At 45.3% G+C, this 16883-nt stretch overlaps 1 protein-coding gene across 2 annotated transcripts; it reads right to left on the bottom strand.

Moving 5' to 3' along the window:
• Positions 1-5393: 5393 nt before the first annotated feature.
• LOC115254316 (uncharacterized) lies at positions 5394-12372 on the bottom strand. Of its 2 annotated transcripts, XM_062846339.1 has the most exons (3): positions 12135-12372; positions 12008-12074; positions 5394-11946 (listed from the first exon to the last, which is right to left on the bottom strand). In XM_062846339.1, exon 3 carries the CDS (start codon positions 11861-11863, stop codon positions 5792-5794), a length of 6072 nt encoding a protein of 2023 aa, XP_062702323.1. In that variant the 5' UTR covers positions 11864-11946; positions 12008-12074; positions 12135-12372; the 3' UTR covers positions 5394-5791. The 2 variants fall into 2 exon arrangements, 1 of the variants encoding a protein (XP_062702323.1); XR_009996423.1 differs by having other exon boundaries at positions 5394-5580; positions 5641-12372.
• Between the last annotated feature and the right edge of the window lie 4511 nt (positions 12373-16883).

Below are 16883 nucleotides of genomic sequence, written 5' to 3'. Positions count from 1 at the left end.
TTTCACCGAGTGATCCGTTGATACCACAGCTTGTTCGTTGTCCGGTGTAGCCTCTACAGTCTATGAAGATGTGTTGGACCGTAAGCTGAGTCCCACAATAGTTGCACACAGGTGGGGGCTTCTTGTTGATTATAAACGAGTGGGTTAGACGAGTGTGTCCTATTCGTAGCCTCGTCAGAACTCGTTGTTCGGATGCACATTTACGATCCGGATATTTAATGGGCAAAGATTTGATTTGCCGTAACTGCAATTGGTGCTGACGCCATTCGTTCTCCCATGTTGACCAGATATTCCGCTTTATGGCCTTTATGACGTCCTGGGCAGGTATAGGGATGTCAAGCTTTGGCTGGTTGCGCGCTTGTTTGGCCAGTGCGTCTGCTCGTTCATTTCCGTTGATACCACAGTGACCTGGGATCCAGCAAAAGGTGATGTTCTGTTCTGTTGAGATGTTCTCTACTGCTTGAATCCATGGATGTTTAGACGGACCTCCTTGGATGGCGTCTAAACAACTAGCGGAATCAGTAAGTATGATTGTGTCTTGATTATCGTTGCAGTTAGACGCGGCAGTCAGGAGGCCGTACGCTTCTGCTGAAAATATGCTACAAACATCTGGTAAAGAGTGGCTATCCTCCTCGTTCCCTATCACTACCCCAACGCCAGTGAAGGGGCCGTCTTTTGAGCCGTCCGTGAAGCACTTGGTGTGATGTTGGTACCGATTTGTGATGAAGGATTGGAACACTGGGATTACGATACTCTTGTTTGCGCCTGCTTTGATGTTGTTTCTAATATGGTTATCTATGCGTGGAGCGTGTGTGTTCCATTCTCGATCGGTGTTTCGGAGGGTGGGGCATACATTAGGCAAAGTATAACCTGTAGATTGCTGAAGCAGGGTTTTTGCTCTTGACACCAGAGGGTAGTTGGACGCAGTCGAAGTTTTCTCCAGTAGCCGTACTGCGAGCTGCGCCAGTCGTTGTATTAGTGCCAGGCGGAAAGGTAGGGATCCAGCTTCAGCCATGACAGAGGGGATAGGGCTGGTAACAAAAACTCCGGAAGACAAGCGTACTACTGCATTGTATATTGGCCCTAATATCCGTTCCATGTCTTCGATGTTGGTGCTGATCAGTCCCAACCCGAAAAATAATTTTGATACTACTAGCGCTGATCCCGCTTTTAATAGGGTGGCTCTAGTGCTTCTCTTTAACCGGCATCCTAGGATTCGAAGAATGTTGATCCTTGCGCGGCAACTACTCTTGACTGAAGCTAGGTGTTGTTTAAAATTGATGTTCGAGTCTACCCAAATTCCTAATATTTTCATTTTACGTACTTGTGGGATAGGAGAATTGTTTATTCTAATGGGTCGACCTCGTTTTCGGTGGCGTTGACGGCAGCAATGAAGAAGCTTAGATTTAGAAGGAGCGATAGAGAATCCGACGCTAGCAGCCCATTCCGTGGCAGCTTTGACGGCTTTTCTCATATTCTGGCGGACTGATGAACGATTGCTTCCCTTCACGACCAGAATGACATCATCGGCGTAAAGCAGGATTTCAGCGTCTGCAGGTATTTTGTCGAATATAGGTTGCATGGCCACCAAAAAGAGCGTGACTGATAGAATAGATCCTTGAGGAACTCCGTTTTCGGCTTTCCTGGGGCTTGAGAGTGTTCCGTTCGCACATACTTGGAAGCGTCTGTTAGCAAGGAAGCTAGAGAGCATGTTTAACATACGGCCGCAGATCTTCCATTCTTTCAGGGTACGGAGGATTCCAGGTTTCCATGTTGTGTCGTAGGCCTTCGATATGTCGAGGGACACAATTTCGACATGCTCATTCATATCGAAGTAGAGGAGAGACTCTAAATGTGCTAGGTGGGAATCGACACCCTTACCTGAACGAAATGCGTGTTGACGTGAATCTAGCTTTTTGTTTGTTTCGAGTTCGGTAATGAGGCGGCGGTTTACCATTCTCTCGAAAACTTTACCTAAACAGCTTAAGAGAGCTATCGGTCTATATCCATCTGCTAGGCTTCGATCCGCATCCGGTTTGGGGATTGGTATAACGGTACCTAGTTTCCACTGCTCTGGAAACTTCCCGCTGTCCCAGACGCGATTGAATAGCTCTAACAAAGCAACCTTGGAAGTCATAGGGAGTCGTTACAACATTGGGTAGCCTATATTGTCTGCGCCTATTGAAGGACCACCTTTGCGATCAAGGGCCCACATCAGTTCTTCTATACTGAAGTCAGTGTTGTATCGCTTGTAGAGGTTTGGTCGTTGAGAGTGTTGGGATATGGTACTCTCAAATTTGTGTTGCCGTCGAAATTTCTCTGAGGAGTGCAAGTTAGATGATTTGCTCTCATATTCGTCTGCTAAAGCTTCCGATACAGCTTTTCCGTTGTTGGTAAAGCTGTTGGGAAGGCTGAGTGTGATTGTACTGGTAGTCCTTTTGCCTTGAAGCCTGTTTATCTTGTTCCAGACTTCACTTGCCGGGGTGTTCGGGTTGATGCTTGTGACGAAATCCTCCCAACATGTTTGCTTCGCATTCTCAATAGTTTTGCGAGCTATTGAGCGAGCTTCCTGGAAGTTTTGTAGTGCTTGAGGTTTTCGAGGATCGTCGTTACTCATCCTTCGTAGAGCCCGTAGCCGTTTACGTCTCAGCTTTACTGCTACTTCGACGTCTTCGCTCCACCATGGAACCGACTTTGGTCCGCGTTTTGCAGCAGATTTTGAGATTGAAGATTCCGCAGCTAGGATAAGTTTATTCGAAAATTCTTCAACTGTCAGAGAGTTTCCTGCTCGTAGAGTTTTGCTCGTGAGGTCTTCAAAACGTTCCCAGTTGGCTTTTGCGTAAAGCCACTTTGCAAAGCGTTTATGGCGTCCATCGTGTCGATTACTATCGGTAGATGATCGCTGTCTGAGGAGTCTGTCAGAGTTTTCCAGTTGAATTTTGTTGCAACGGATGTAGAGCACAAGGAGACATCTAAAGCTTGGGTGTTTCCAGTGACTGGGTCTATTCGGGTGTGCGAGCCGTTGTTTAGGACTATCATATCGTTTTGCACTATAAGTTCTAAGGCTGTGACCATAGTGGGTAAGGTGAGATGCGATCGGATGCGATAAGTTATGAGATGAGAAGAGGGATGTTTGATAGGCCATAGTGCATGAGGTTTTCAATGAGGCTGCGCATGTTGTTTTCACATCCTTTTTCGCCTATTTCGTGCGCATCAACGACTCGCGTGGTTTGATCGATGAAGTCGTTTGTATGTTGAAGCGCTTCTTTGGATGTGGGTAGTGAAATGATCGTTTCATCTATAAGAGCGGAAAGATAAAATGCATCCGCTTTTTGTTTTGCGCGAGCCGATTTTTTTTTGCTGTAACTTAGTCAGTTTTGATCCTGTTGCAATAGCAAAAACCGGCCTATTTAAATAATATCTGGTGTAACTGTAAGATTGAGATTATTGAATTAATTATTTAAGAAAAGAATGTACAAAATGTAATAATATTTGCGTGAGCGATGTCTTTATGTGTACACATATTTTTACTTTCCGGACTGGGCTATCTGAGTGTTGATTTCAATTTAAATCAATATGAGACTGTTATACTGATTTTCGGCATTAGAACATTATGTAGACTACTTGATTGTGCTGGCCTCGGTAAAAAGTAACAAAAGAAAAATCGGCAAGTATGTATTATTTGTTTTTTTTATTACAAAATTTTCGGCCATATCAATGAATTGCAATGAAAGCAATGAATTGAAATTCTTCAAAAAATATGTGTAAAAGTTTGAATAGGATCATGACATCTCACTATTAATTTACAAATTTCAACCGTTATTGAAACATAACTGCGCCAAACACCGTATGCAACCAAATTCATTTGAAATTCGGAGAAAATGGATGGAGTAAACAAAGATGGTGCATCCAATTTAAAAAATGTAAGAATACTTTTTTTGTTTAATTTTTGCATGATGTTCAATGAAATCATACTATTATTTCTCCATGTTTGAATAGTATTCATTACATATTCATATTCTTACATATTCCTCGCACAAAAATAAGTACAGTGTACATTACTAAGAGTGATTAGTTAAATGATTCATCGTTGTCAGTATGAACATTTTTTAACAAACCGTAGCAACAAAAGTTGTTTTAGCCCGTAATGCGTGAAACCCATAACGTTATACATCAACCATAACCATACATACCTTGTTGAATGTTATGAGAATGATTTTAATCAGAATCCATTTAGCAATTAAGTTGAATGTCATAAAACCTTAAACTTTTTAAATTGCACATGAATAACATACACTGAACAAACGACCATATCAAACATTGATCACTTAATTTAAATCCCGCACAGAGAAAATAAAATGTTTTCTTATACACATATAATAACAAAATTATTCTGTAAAACAACTTAAACGATTTGATGGAATACTATTTTATATGCAATGAAATATGCTATTTTACATGGCGATCGATAAACAGTATGATAAATTTTTATTACGTCTGGTCCGTCAAAATGCAAGTCATGTGAAAAAGCATTGAGTTATGTTTAAAAACAACAGCATATTAATACATTTTATATTACCTACTAGCATTCCCAACACATCAAATCCGCATTGCTTTGCATACACAACGAGCGCAATCATAAAATTCATACCCGACAAGCGTTCTCTTGCGTTCACATGCGTCGAAGCAGCTCCATCGCATCTCCACACTCATCGCAACTCATCTACTATGTGCGGTTCATGCGTTTTGCATATAGTTTCCACAGAGTGTGCTTAGACGCTTATCCGATCTCTTATCTTTTTGCATCGCACCTCAGCCACTATGTGCTCAACGTAAGATTTGTTCGCCTCTTTTTCTTGCTTCAGTAGCACCGCTACACCGACTTCCCCAAGCGGTATGGTGTGCATTTAGGTCTCCTAATAGAAGTATTGGTTTAGGAAGCTCATCTAGTAATTCTTGCATTAGACTGGCAGCGTCTTTGTCCTTTGGCGGCAAGTATATCGAAGCTACTGTGATTTTTACCGGAACGAAGAGTTGAACGGCGACTGCTTGAATTTTGGTTTGCAGAGGGATCCGTTGGAAGGGAGTTCCGCTCTTGATGGCCATACCAGCACCTTGTCTTCCATGAGTTGAGCCATGACTAAACAAGAAGTCGTACTTGTTTCCAAGAAATTTTCCTGTTAGTTTTTGAGGGTTTACATTTGTTTCTTGGAGGGCGATAACTGTGGGTTGATGTTTCGCGATCAGCATCTGGAGTTCGCTTTGATGTGACCGGAGACCACATATGTTCCACTGCAAGGCAAAGGATGCTGCGATGATTCGTTCGTCGTCGTCCGACTGTGACGTGTCGTCAGAAGATTTGGACTTGGCCCGTGATTGTCTTGACCAACTGTTCAGGACACGTAGAAGAAATACACCTTTTTGCAGCAGTAGTGTAGCGTACAGCTCAAAACTGTAAATAATTTATTTATAGTAATATAATTTCATGTAGAATTGCGGAAAAAAACACTTACATCATTGATGTTCTTCACGCGGTTTCAATGACCTGACAAATATTCCCGAAGCTTTGTATAGTTGAGCCTAAATATCAATAAATGTATATAATTCACAGGTATTTTATTTTAGTCTATTTTAACTTACAAATCCGAATTCTTTTTGTTTACTTTTAGTTCAAATTCACTCAATTTAATTATTTAACAATAGCAAATACTTTTCATTTACCAGCAAATTTTAGCAAGTAATTCTCGACTTATCTTCTTTGTTGTTTTTTCTCTTCTGGATTACCAAAATGTCAAACTGCAGTGTCAATCGCGTCATGACATTTCTCGGTCCGGTCACTCTTCGACAGGTCCACTAGAGTTGTGCCCAGCGGTGGTGGTAACAATTCCCCCTCCCGTAAACCTGGTCCGGAATTGCAGGAAGGATCAGATTTACTCCTGAGCTCCATCACCGCTAGTTTAGCAACTGCACGACGGTACACTCCTTTCGACGTCTTCACTAGTGCCCGACGTACTCTTCCGTCAATGCCTCGTATTACCTTTATCACGATGCCTCTTATCCATGTTCTGCGATTGCTTCCGTCAACTATGTACACCAGTTCTCCTTCTTTCACCGGATCTTGCTCCTCCAGCCATTTGGTGCGATGATTGATCGTAGGCACATATTCCTTCAACCACCTTTGCCACAAGACGTCAGCCAATTTCTGGGACTGCTTGTAGCTATCTCTGAGTGCTTCGGCTGAGTTCGTCGGCGCCCTAACTTCCTCCCGCTCTCCTGCAGGTAACCCACGGAGGAAATGGTTCGGTGTAAGCGCCTCGGATTCTGCAGATTCCTGAGGCACATACGTAAGTGGTCGGGAGTTAACCATATCCTCAGCTTCAGCCAAAACGGTATGCAGGATTTCGTCAGTTAACCTTCCGCCTTCATGTAGAGATTTCAACGCCTCCTTTGCCGATCTCACCAACCGTTCCCATATCCCGCCCATGTGCGGTGCTGCTGGCGGGTTGAAACTCCATTGCGTCCTCGCATCGGTGAAGATATCTGCACATTCCAGTTCAATACTTCGAACTTGCTGAACTAACTCCTTGCTTGCCGCCAAAAAGTTGGTGCCATTGTCTGAAAATATTTCAAGTGGAGCACCCCTTCTGCAGATGAATCTCCTAATAGCCATAATGCAGGATTGGCTATTTAGGCTATGAGCCACTTCCATGTGGATCGCTCTGGTAACGAGGCACGTAAACAGGCAGACCCATCTTTTCTCTGCACGGCGACCAACTGTGACAACTACTGGACCAAAGTAGTCTATCCCTATATAGCTGAATGGTCGTAGCTTTGGAGTCAGACGTTGTACTGGGAGTGGTGCCATTCTAGGAATTGCCGGGCGACATTTCATGATTTTACACCGCGCACAATCCTTCATGACCTGCAGAACCGCTGCTCGAACGTGTTGGACGTAGAAACGTTGGCGTAGTTCATTCACCACGGTCTCCCGGTTTGCGTGGCCAAATTTTTCGTGGTAGTGTAAAAGGAGCTTCGATGTGACGTCGTGGCCTTTTGGAAGCACAATTGGGAACCGCTGTTCGAAAGGGATGAATTCTGCATGCGCCGAGCGGCCCTCCATACGAATCACGCCTTCTTCATCCAGAAAAGGAGCCAATTTGTAGAGCACACTGGATCGTTCTATGGAATGCCACTTTGCCTGAGGAAGTTCCTTATTCTTCAGTAATGTCTTCCGCTCGTCAGCAAAACCTTCTTGCTGCGCCGTTCGCCACAGATAATTCTCAGCCAGTCGATATTCATCACGTTTAAGCGGAGTCTTTTTCGAAAGAAACACCCTTTTGATCGACCTTTCCAATTTTGGCGTAGCTTGAAGAGTTTCGATCAGCTGTCCTTTAACCCTTTTGCGACAATTCGAAATGAATCGAAATACGCAAGCGGTACTTCGAACCAGGATAGTATGGCGCGAAAATCGAGTAGTGTCGACCAAGTTATTGGAAAACGAAATTTCGTGGAACAAGTGATAAGCTCGCAACTCTTCCTTAACGCCTGGAGCTGGTAGGGGACGCTGAATCCACTCTTCTTTTGGTCTGCGTAGTATTTCAGGACCGCGTACCCACTCACCATCGGATTCTATCGGTGGACCATGCTTACCCCACTTCGTTATCACATCGGCAATGTTGTATTTCGTTGGGACCCAGTTCCATTCGTGTGGGCTAGTGAGGCTCAAAATGTCCCCTATACGGTACGCCACAAACTGTTTGTACTTCCTATGGTCGGATTGGATCCACGAAAGTACGGTTGCGGAGTCAATATGGAACCTAACAGTCTTTACTTCTACAGAATGGTTAGCTTTGACTGCAGCAGCTAATCTAGCACCAAGTACAGCGGCAAGAAGCTCCATTCTGGGGATGGACATGTACTGTAGTGGAGCCACCTTCGACTTTGCAGATACTAGTGCTACTCTTGGTTGTCCGTTCACTAGGACACGGAAATAGGCAACGCAACCATAGGCCTCCTCACTCGCGTCTGCAAACACGTGAAGCTCCAAATCCTGATAGTTGAACGGCTTCGCATCTAGAAAATAGCAGCGCGGAATCCTCATTTCCTGAACACGTGGCAGCAGCTCAATCCATTTGAACCATTTTTTCGCCGAATTGTCGTCGACAACATCATCCCACGAGCACCCGTTTCTCCAGAGATCTTGGATGATCATTTTCCCAAAAACGGTGAACAACGTCCACAGACCGAGGGGATCGAAGCAGCTCATTACGATTCTCAGTAGTATTCGTTTCGTTGGCAGCTTCTCTTCCATGAGGTAAGGTTTCAGGTCGTCATGCATAACAACTGCGAACACGAAAACATCTGCCTGGGTGTTCCATGACATACCCAAGACTCTCTCCGTGTAGTTGGACTTGTCGCAGTTGAAGTGTATTATGCGGTTATCCGGCTGCCCGTTGAAATGCCGGAGAAATTCTGCGCTGTTCGACACCCAGTTTCGCATATGGAATCCAGCTTTTGAATGGATGAAAACGACCTGTTTTGCTCGTTCGACTGCTTCGCGTACCGTGAACGTGGAGTCGAAATAGTCGTCGACATAGTGTTTGCCGACAATAGCTTCAACTGCGTCTGGATATTCTTCGCAGTACTCCTGAGCGTTTCGATTTTTGATATACTGCGCAGAACACGGTGAGCTGGTTGAGCCGAAGGTGGCAACATCCATTACAAAAATCGTTGGAGGTCCAGAAACATTTGTCCGATACAAAAACCTCTGTGCCGACTTGTCACTTGCCCGTATATGTATCTGGTGGTACATTTCAGCAATATCGCCGCCAAAGGCGACAGGCCGCTCTCGGAAGGGACACATGACGGATGGAAGGCTTGACAGAAGATCGGGACCCTTTAACAATTCGGTGTTGAGCGACCTCCCCTGCACGGCCGCAGCAGCGTCCCAGACCAACCGGACTTTTCCCGGCTTTTTGGGGTTGAGCACGACGTTTAAGGGAAGGTACCAGATCTTACCCGGTTCAGCTTCCTTCAACTCTTTGCTAGTAGCGATGTGGGCGTATCCCTTCCGCTGATAATCGTCGATCTGCTTCTCCACGTTCAGCGCCAGTTCTGGATTTTTTCCTAACTTTCGTTCCAGGCTCTTCAGTCGCTTTACCGCCATTTGGTAGTTGTCCGGCAATTGAGGGTCGTCGTTTTTCCACAAAAGGCCGGTCTCGAAGTGGTCTCCGATGCGCTGGGTTGTTTGCTCCAACATTATTCTCGCTCGACGATCTTCATTAGATTCTGGGAGTACCTTGACTAGTAAGCCCGACTCCTCTAGCGTGAAATGTTTTCGAAGAAGTTCTTGGAGGTCCAAATCCGCTAGTTCGACAGCTGTGTGATGCCCAGAAAACCCGGTTCCGGTGGCGTTATTCCCTTGAGGGCCGTATATTGTCCAACCAAGCCGCGTGCGAACCGCTATTGGCTCTCCAGCGTTGCCGACTCGTGACTCTAATGGTGCGTACACGTGTAGGTGTTTCAGTCCAATAAGAATTTTTGGAGAGCCACCCAAGCAGTCAGCCACAGGTAACCCACTAAGGTGCTTGAAACGGGCGGCAACCTCAGCAAAACGAATCTTCTGCTCCGGCAGTTGGAGCTCTTGGACGGTGTGGACATTTCGTAGGAGAAGTTTCTCGTTGGATCCGCTCGGCGAGATTGACACGTCAACACGGCGAGAATTTCGTTCGAGCCGACTCATACCAGCTGTCCACTTCACGAGTATCGGTTCCCAAGCTCCTTTTAGCTTGAGTTGTTCGGCCACGTTGCTCTCCATCAGGGAATACGAGGACCCTTCGTCCAAGAAGGCAATGACATTGCAGGTGCGTCCTTCATGGTGCAGTTTGATCGGAACCATCCTAAAAATGACGGGATGCTGCTCCGAGTCGTGCACATGGCAGTTCGTAGACAGAGGTGTGTTAGAGCTCGGTGGATGAAGAAGGGAATGGTGCCTTTCCTTGCAGTCTCCGACGTTGCAGTGCCCTTTAAACCGACAGCGTGCCTCACCGTGCTCGTTCAAACACATTTTGCACATTTTCCACTTCTCTGCTATTTTCACCTTGTCGCTCCAGACCAGTCTACGAAAGTCCTCACAGCCACGGGTCCGATGCTCCAGACTGTTGCAACCGCGGCATGGCGTACGATTGACGTTCTGGTCTCCTCCTTTGCGCTGGTCGCTCAACTGATGCGACGAATGCTCCACGCCGACGTGTGCGTTCAGAAACCCCTGATGCTCTTTGCCCTTCGGTCTTTTTTCCTTCCAGTCTCGATTTGGACGACTATCGATTCGAGGCTCTGCATAGAGTGTGGCCTCCGTTGCTTCCGAAACGATTTCGGAAAGGAAATCCGAAAAGGTGCTGAGATCGACTGCTGCCTGCTGACGCTTGTGCCGAACCCACTCCATTTTCGTGGTGGGAGGCAACTTCTCAACAAGCTCTGTAATGAGCATGGGATTCACGAGATGTTCAACCATTCCTGAGGCCACCAGGTGGTCGCACAATTGTTGGACGATCATGCCAAAGCTGATAAATGTGCCAAGGCGGTCGGCACGCGGAGGGTCTGCTTTCCTTGCCTTCTGCAGCAAAGAATGAAGAAGTTGTTCCGGTCTGCCATACAGGTGGCGAAGCGTTTCGATCACTCTTGGGACCGATTCTGGCAGCAACAGTCTGCTCCTCACGGCTTCCAGTGCTGGCCCTCTGATGCTTTCTTGAAGCCTGCCAAGATTCTCTAGGTCGGTCCAGTGGCATGCTGCATTCCCGTTGTTGAAACTGCTTATAAACAGTGGCCATTCCTCTGGCCGTCCCGTGAACACTGGCAGCTTAGCGAAGGGACCTTTTCGGGCTGCAAGCTGCGCTCTTGTCAACTCCTGCTCTGGAAGGATTGGAGCCTGGCCACGACTGTCATGCAACGCGTCTGATACAGAGAAGTTCGTATTTGCGACGGGTTGGAGTCCTTGACGCAGGATTGGAGCGTGTGGCTGAACAGCCGCCGGTGGACAGAAAGAAGGCACTGGTAGAGATGGCAAACCTGGTTTGTTTACCTTCGTTGTTGGTATTTGCGGGTTCCTCAGCGGTGTGTTTTCCTTCGAATCGTTTTCCGGTGGCCCCTGATGGTCGTTGATGGTACCCAGTTGCAATGACACTTCTTTGGGCGTAGAACATTTGGGAAAAGCCCCCCGGGGGTCAGCAATGGGTTTGCGTTGCTCGTACGGGAATTTTAGCTTGTCCCTCCACATCTTCTCCAAGTCCGCATCTGATTGCTCCTCATTCGGTACGGGTTTACCACCTACGGCGCCGTTTTCCTGATCCAGGGTATCGGGGCTGTACTCGAACTCTTCATACAGCTCGCTCCGCATCTTGTTTAGTTCCGCTTCTACCGCTTTCTTTCTCTCCAGCATTTCTCGTTCCAAACGAATCTGCATCATCATCTTCTCCTTTTCCCTTTGGAATTGACGCTCGAAACGATCTTTCATCATTCTCAGTTCCTTCTGGTGTTGCCGTTCTTCTTCATCGTCCTCGTCCGCCGACGTCCTTGGGTCACTCTTCTCCTGTTCGTCCTTTTCCATCGAATCGGAGACTTCCAGAACTGTGCCACCTTCGGCTTGACTGCGAGTGTTGTTTGTTGTTGTGGCAGCTTTTTTGCAACTAACGCACGACCAAGGAACCTTCTTAATGTCGGACGTCACGCCGGCGCACATGAAATGAAACCATTTTTGGCATTTTTCGCAGAGCACCATGTTATCATCTGCATGGTTCGGTTGTTCACAGTGCGCACAATCATAGCCGGTCTTTTCGGGGTTATGTTCCTCCTCTCCGGGCTTCATCTCAATGATTTTTGAGAAATTTGTTCAGGACACGTAGAAGAAATACACCTTTTTGCAGCAGTAGTGTAGCGTACAGCTCAAAACTGTAAATAATTTATTTATAGTAATATAATTTCATGTAGAATTGCGGAAAAAAACACTTACATCATTGATGTTCTTCACGCGGTTTCAATGACCTGACAAATATTCCCGAAGCTTTGTATAGTTGAGCCTAAATATCAATAAATGTATATAATTCACAGGTATTTTATTTTAGTCTATTTTAACTTACAAATCCGAATTCTTTTTGTTTACTTTTAGTTCAAATTCACTCAATTTAATTATTTAACAATAGCAAATACTTTTCATTTACCAGCAAATTTTAGCAAGTAATTCTCGACTTATCTTCTTTGTTGTTTTTTCTCTTCTGGATTACCAAAATGTCAAACTGCAGTGTCAATCGCGTCATGACATTTCTCGGTCCGGTCACTCTTCGACAGGTCCACTAGAGTTGTGCCCAGCGGTGGTGGTAACACCAACGATGGGATGTGTTCCTAGGAGCGTTGGTGCGGTTGATGTTTGACTCGACTAGACTCCGGGAGGATTGAGGGACGGCGGTTCTTTTCCGTGATAAACTGGTTGTAGTGGAACTTGCCGTTAAAAACGACTTACCCACGTCGACTGCCGCCAGAGGCTCATCGGACGAATCCGGGACATCTCTGGTCAGGGTCGACGTGGTAAGCCTCGCGCTTGGCGAATCAAAATGGGTAGAACTAGATGGTTTGCAGTTGAGGTTCATGTAATGGTCGTAAGCAGCAGAGTTGGAAACAACAGCGGCCGGTAAGGCCAAGGGTGTCCGCTTAGTAACAGTCGAGCTGAAAGTTTGGTGGTCGACGGATTTGGGATGGGCGTCCCAGATCGTCTCTCCTGTCAGACCAGCATCCTTTTCTGAAGGTGAAGGGGGTACTGTATTTTCCTCATCAAAACGCTTGCTGAGGGTGGTGTAGTGTAGCCGATATCGATCGTCAGGAGCTTTGGCATTAGTTCGTGTGTGCGTTGACCAACGATGGGATATGTTCATTGCAGTATTGGTGCAGTTGTTGCTTGACTCGACTGGATTCCAGGAGGGTTGAGGGAATGCAAGGCACTCGTGACAGGCCCCATTCCAATCCCCCCAGACATCCACTCCCGGTTCTGGGAGGGGGGAGGTTACTGCATGCTCTCCCTCCCCTCGTCGAGGACGCCCGCTCGATGGGCTAAGAAGGATTGATCCACTATGGATGTTCTTGATAGCGTTTGTTTCAGTCGGACCTATGTCAGCAGGAAAGTTTGGGCAGATTGACTGATTTGCAGGTGAATAAATTGAAGGGAGGATACTTGCCGTACAAAACGACTTACCCACGTCGACTGCCGCCAGAGGCTCATCGGACGGATCCGGGACATCTCTGGTCAGGGTCGACGTGGTAAGCCTCGCGCTTGGCGAATCAAAATGGGTAGAACTAGACGATGGTTCACAGTTCAAATTCATGTAGTGGTCGTAGTTAGCAGAGTTATAAGCAACAGCGGCCGGCAAGGCCGAGAATGTCCACTTGTAAGCAGCCGAGATGGAAGCTCGGCGGTGATTGGTGTAGTCTAGTCTGCGGCTGTTCGAGTCCGTATGAAGTTGATCATCAATATTAACTTCTTTTCTCGATCAGCCTAGATAGCTGTGTAGTGTCGGTAGCGATTGTCTCAATTGGCTAAGAATAACACTACGGACCGCCTGTTCCGGTGGTAAGAATCCACCAACAGGTGACCCCTAATTCATGGTGTGATGCGGCTTTATGCTTACCGTGCCTAGGAATGAATGGCTAGGGGGGTCTAATAAAAACCTAACCGCTAACGGAGCCTGTGGAGTACCAGGGCGCCCTCCACAGTATGTATCCCTTACTGCGCTAACCGGAGCAATGGTGCAGTGGACCTTGTGTTTCTCCGAGACAATCAGCTGCCCTTCTTTAGTCTCACTTGAGGCTAAATAAGGGCGGGATTATGAAGATGTTGTTAATTAGTTTAAATTTTCACCTGTATGGTTTCGCATTATGCGATTTACACAGTGTATTCTGTGTATCCTCGCCTTTGGCGTTTTCCAATCGATACCGATTTGGTTTTATTGTTGCTGTTCTTTGTTGTGCTGCTGTTGCGAAGAGTTTAATCTTACCTAGTTTGGGTAGTGGCTACGGTTAGGATAGCTCAGATCAATCTTCAGCATAAAAGAACAGCAACGATCAATCTTTGCAGACTTATGCAAAATGGTACAGCCCAAGTGGCCTTGGTACAAGAACCTTACTTTCGTAAGGGAAATTTCTATCTAGGAAACCTTGTGAACCCGGTGTTTGCCACTTTCAGTAAACATGAAATGGTAAACTCGCGTGTCATGCCTCGAGCCTGTGTGCTTGTCAACAACGCAATAGTTGCTACACTCATCTCTGAACTAACCACCAGAGATGTATGTGCTATCACAATTGATGTATCTGTTGGAAACCTCAACAGGAAATACGTCTATTGTTCTGTGTATTTACCACATGATGAACCATCCCCTACGGATGCTTTCAAACAAGTCATCGCATACTGCACTTCAAAAGGCCTTCCGCTAATTGTTGGCAGTGATGCTAATGCTCACCATATCATCTGGGGCAGCTCAGACATTAACTTGAGAGGCTCCAGTTTGATGGAGTACTTAAGTAGTACAGATCTTGCATTACTTAACATAGGCAACCGCCCAACCTTCATGGTATCTGCTAGAGAGGAAGTGTTAGATATAACGCTTTGCTCTAGCAGAATTAGTCACGAGCTGACCAATTGGCATGTGTCAGATGAAGAATCTTTATCTGACCATCGCTACATCTTTTTTGAACATTTAAATGTTACTTCGCAAACATTGCGTTTCAGGAATCCTCGGTCAACAAACTGGGATCTTTATACTGATTTGGTTGCAGCCAAATTTCATGGATATTCACCATCCATTGACACTCCAAGTGATTTAGATGATGCCGTTGATACTACAACGACCTTCATCATGGAAGCTTTTGAAGAAGCATGCCCTCTACGGTCTGTGAAGATCACAAGAGGAACCCCTTGGTGGAATTCTGATCTGGCGAAACCCAGGACACAATGTAGAAAGAGTTGGAACAGACGACGTTCGGCTGGTTCGGAGGCTTTCAGGTCGGCTCGCAAGGCCTACAGGAAAGCTCTCCGGTCTGCTGAACGATCCGGCTGGAAAAACCTTTGTACAAATGTTTCCAGCTTGAGTGAAGTCAGTCGGTTAAACAAAATCCTTGCGAAATCTAAGGATTTCCGGGTGAACGAACTTCGTTTGCCAAATGGCGATCTGACTTCCTCTGATGAGGAAGTTCTGGAATGCTTATTCAGCACACACTTCCCTGGATGTGTGGATATTACATCTTCGGATGATCCTGATGTCTTTTCTTGTAGTTATGATTCTTTAGCTTCGGCTCGGAGTATTGTAACTATAGAATCGATTGAGTGGGCTCTTAATAGCTTTGCTCCTTTCAAATCTCCTGGGGCAGATGGGATTTATCCTATTTTGCTTCAGAAAGGATTTGATTATTTCAAACATGTTTTGAAAAAACTACTTGTTTGCAGTTTTGCTACAGGGTATATTCCCAAATCCTGGAGGGATATTACTGTAAAGTTTATTCCGAAAGTGGGTCGTGCGTCGTATGAAGAAGCAAAGAGTTTCAGACCTATCAGTTTGACCTCTTTTCTTCTGAAATGCTTAGAACGCATTGTGGATCATCATATCCGTGATGTTCATCTGGCCAACGTGCCTCTTCATGTGAACCAACATGCCTACCAATCTGGTAAGTCCACTGTGACTCTTTCACACAAGGTTGTTTACGATATCGAGAAAGCATTCGCTCAAAAGCAATCTTGTTTGGGTGTTTTCTTAGATATCGAGGGTGCCTTTGACAACGTGCCTTTCGATGCCATATTGGAAGCCGCACGGAGTCATGGTATATCTCCAATGATTTCCAATTGGATTCACCAAATGCTCTTTTATATTCTTCAAAAGAAGAATATCAAAGATGTTGACAGTCCAAGGCTTGTGCAGTCTCCGCTGTGTGGTTCAATTACCACCCGTATTTATACTACCTTAGGTAGACATAATTAATCATACCTAGACATTTAGGTACTGTCATGAATAGTATTTCATGTAGGTAGATATCCTATGCACTCAAACATTAGGTAGACACTACAGTCCTTTCCCCTTTAGAAAACTTCAAAAAATAACAATCATCACCAGAATAATGATAGCACAAATAAACTGACGAGTCAGTCACTTTCAAAAAACATATATGTTCGCAAACAAAACTACAAAATCAAAAAGACGATTTCGCTATCCCAACATCGGCAACTTTACCAAAACAGTACAAATAACACAAATCCATTTACCAAAACATAACATATGACAATTCCGCCACAAAAGAACAATTTTGTTCACCACAAAAAATAACATTTCGTTATTACCAAAACAAAACGACAATTTCGTCAACGCAACATAGGCCAAAAAAGAACATTCTGTTCACAACATAATGGTAATAATACCATAAAAGAACAATTCTGTTCTCCACAAAAATAATAATTGTTATTACAACAACCTGAAAAAGAAAAGAAAAAAATCTCGGGAATAACTCACAAGAAATCACACGCTCCTTGATCCTCGTCGCCACTTTTATATTCTTCAAAAGAAGAATATCAAAGATGTTGACAGTCCAAGGCTTGTGCAGTCTCCGCTGTGTGGTTCAATTACCACCCGTATTTATACTACCTTAGGTAGACATAATTAATCATACCTAGACATTTAGGTACTGTCATGAATAGTATTTCATGTAGGTAGATATCCTATGCACTCAAACATTAGGTAGACACTACATGCTCAAAAACCGATACCTCTTCCCGACATTGCGTCTAGCAGGGATTAGGAAATTGAGTGTTTGTGGATGCCCCCAAGGGGGAGTCTTTTTTTTTTATTCCTGTTCGG

This window comes from Aedes albopictus, chromosome 1 (assembly GCF_035046485.1).
Source record: "Aedes albopictus strain Foshan chromosome 1, AalbF5, whole genome shotgun sequence".
Lineage (NCBI taxonomy): Eukaryota > Metazoa > Arthropoda > Insecta > Diptera > Culicidae > Aedes > Aedes albopictus.
This window is presented reverse-complemented; position numbering and strand designations above follow the sequence as displayed.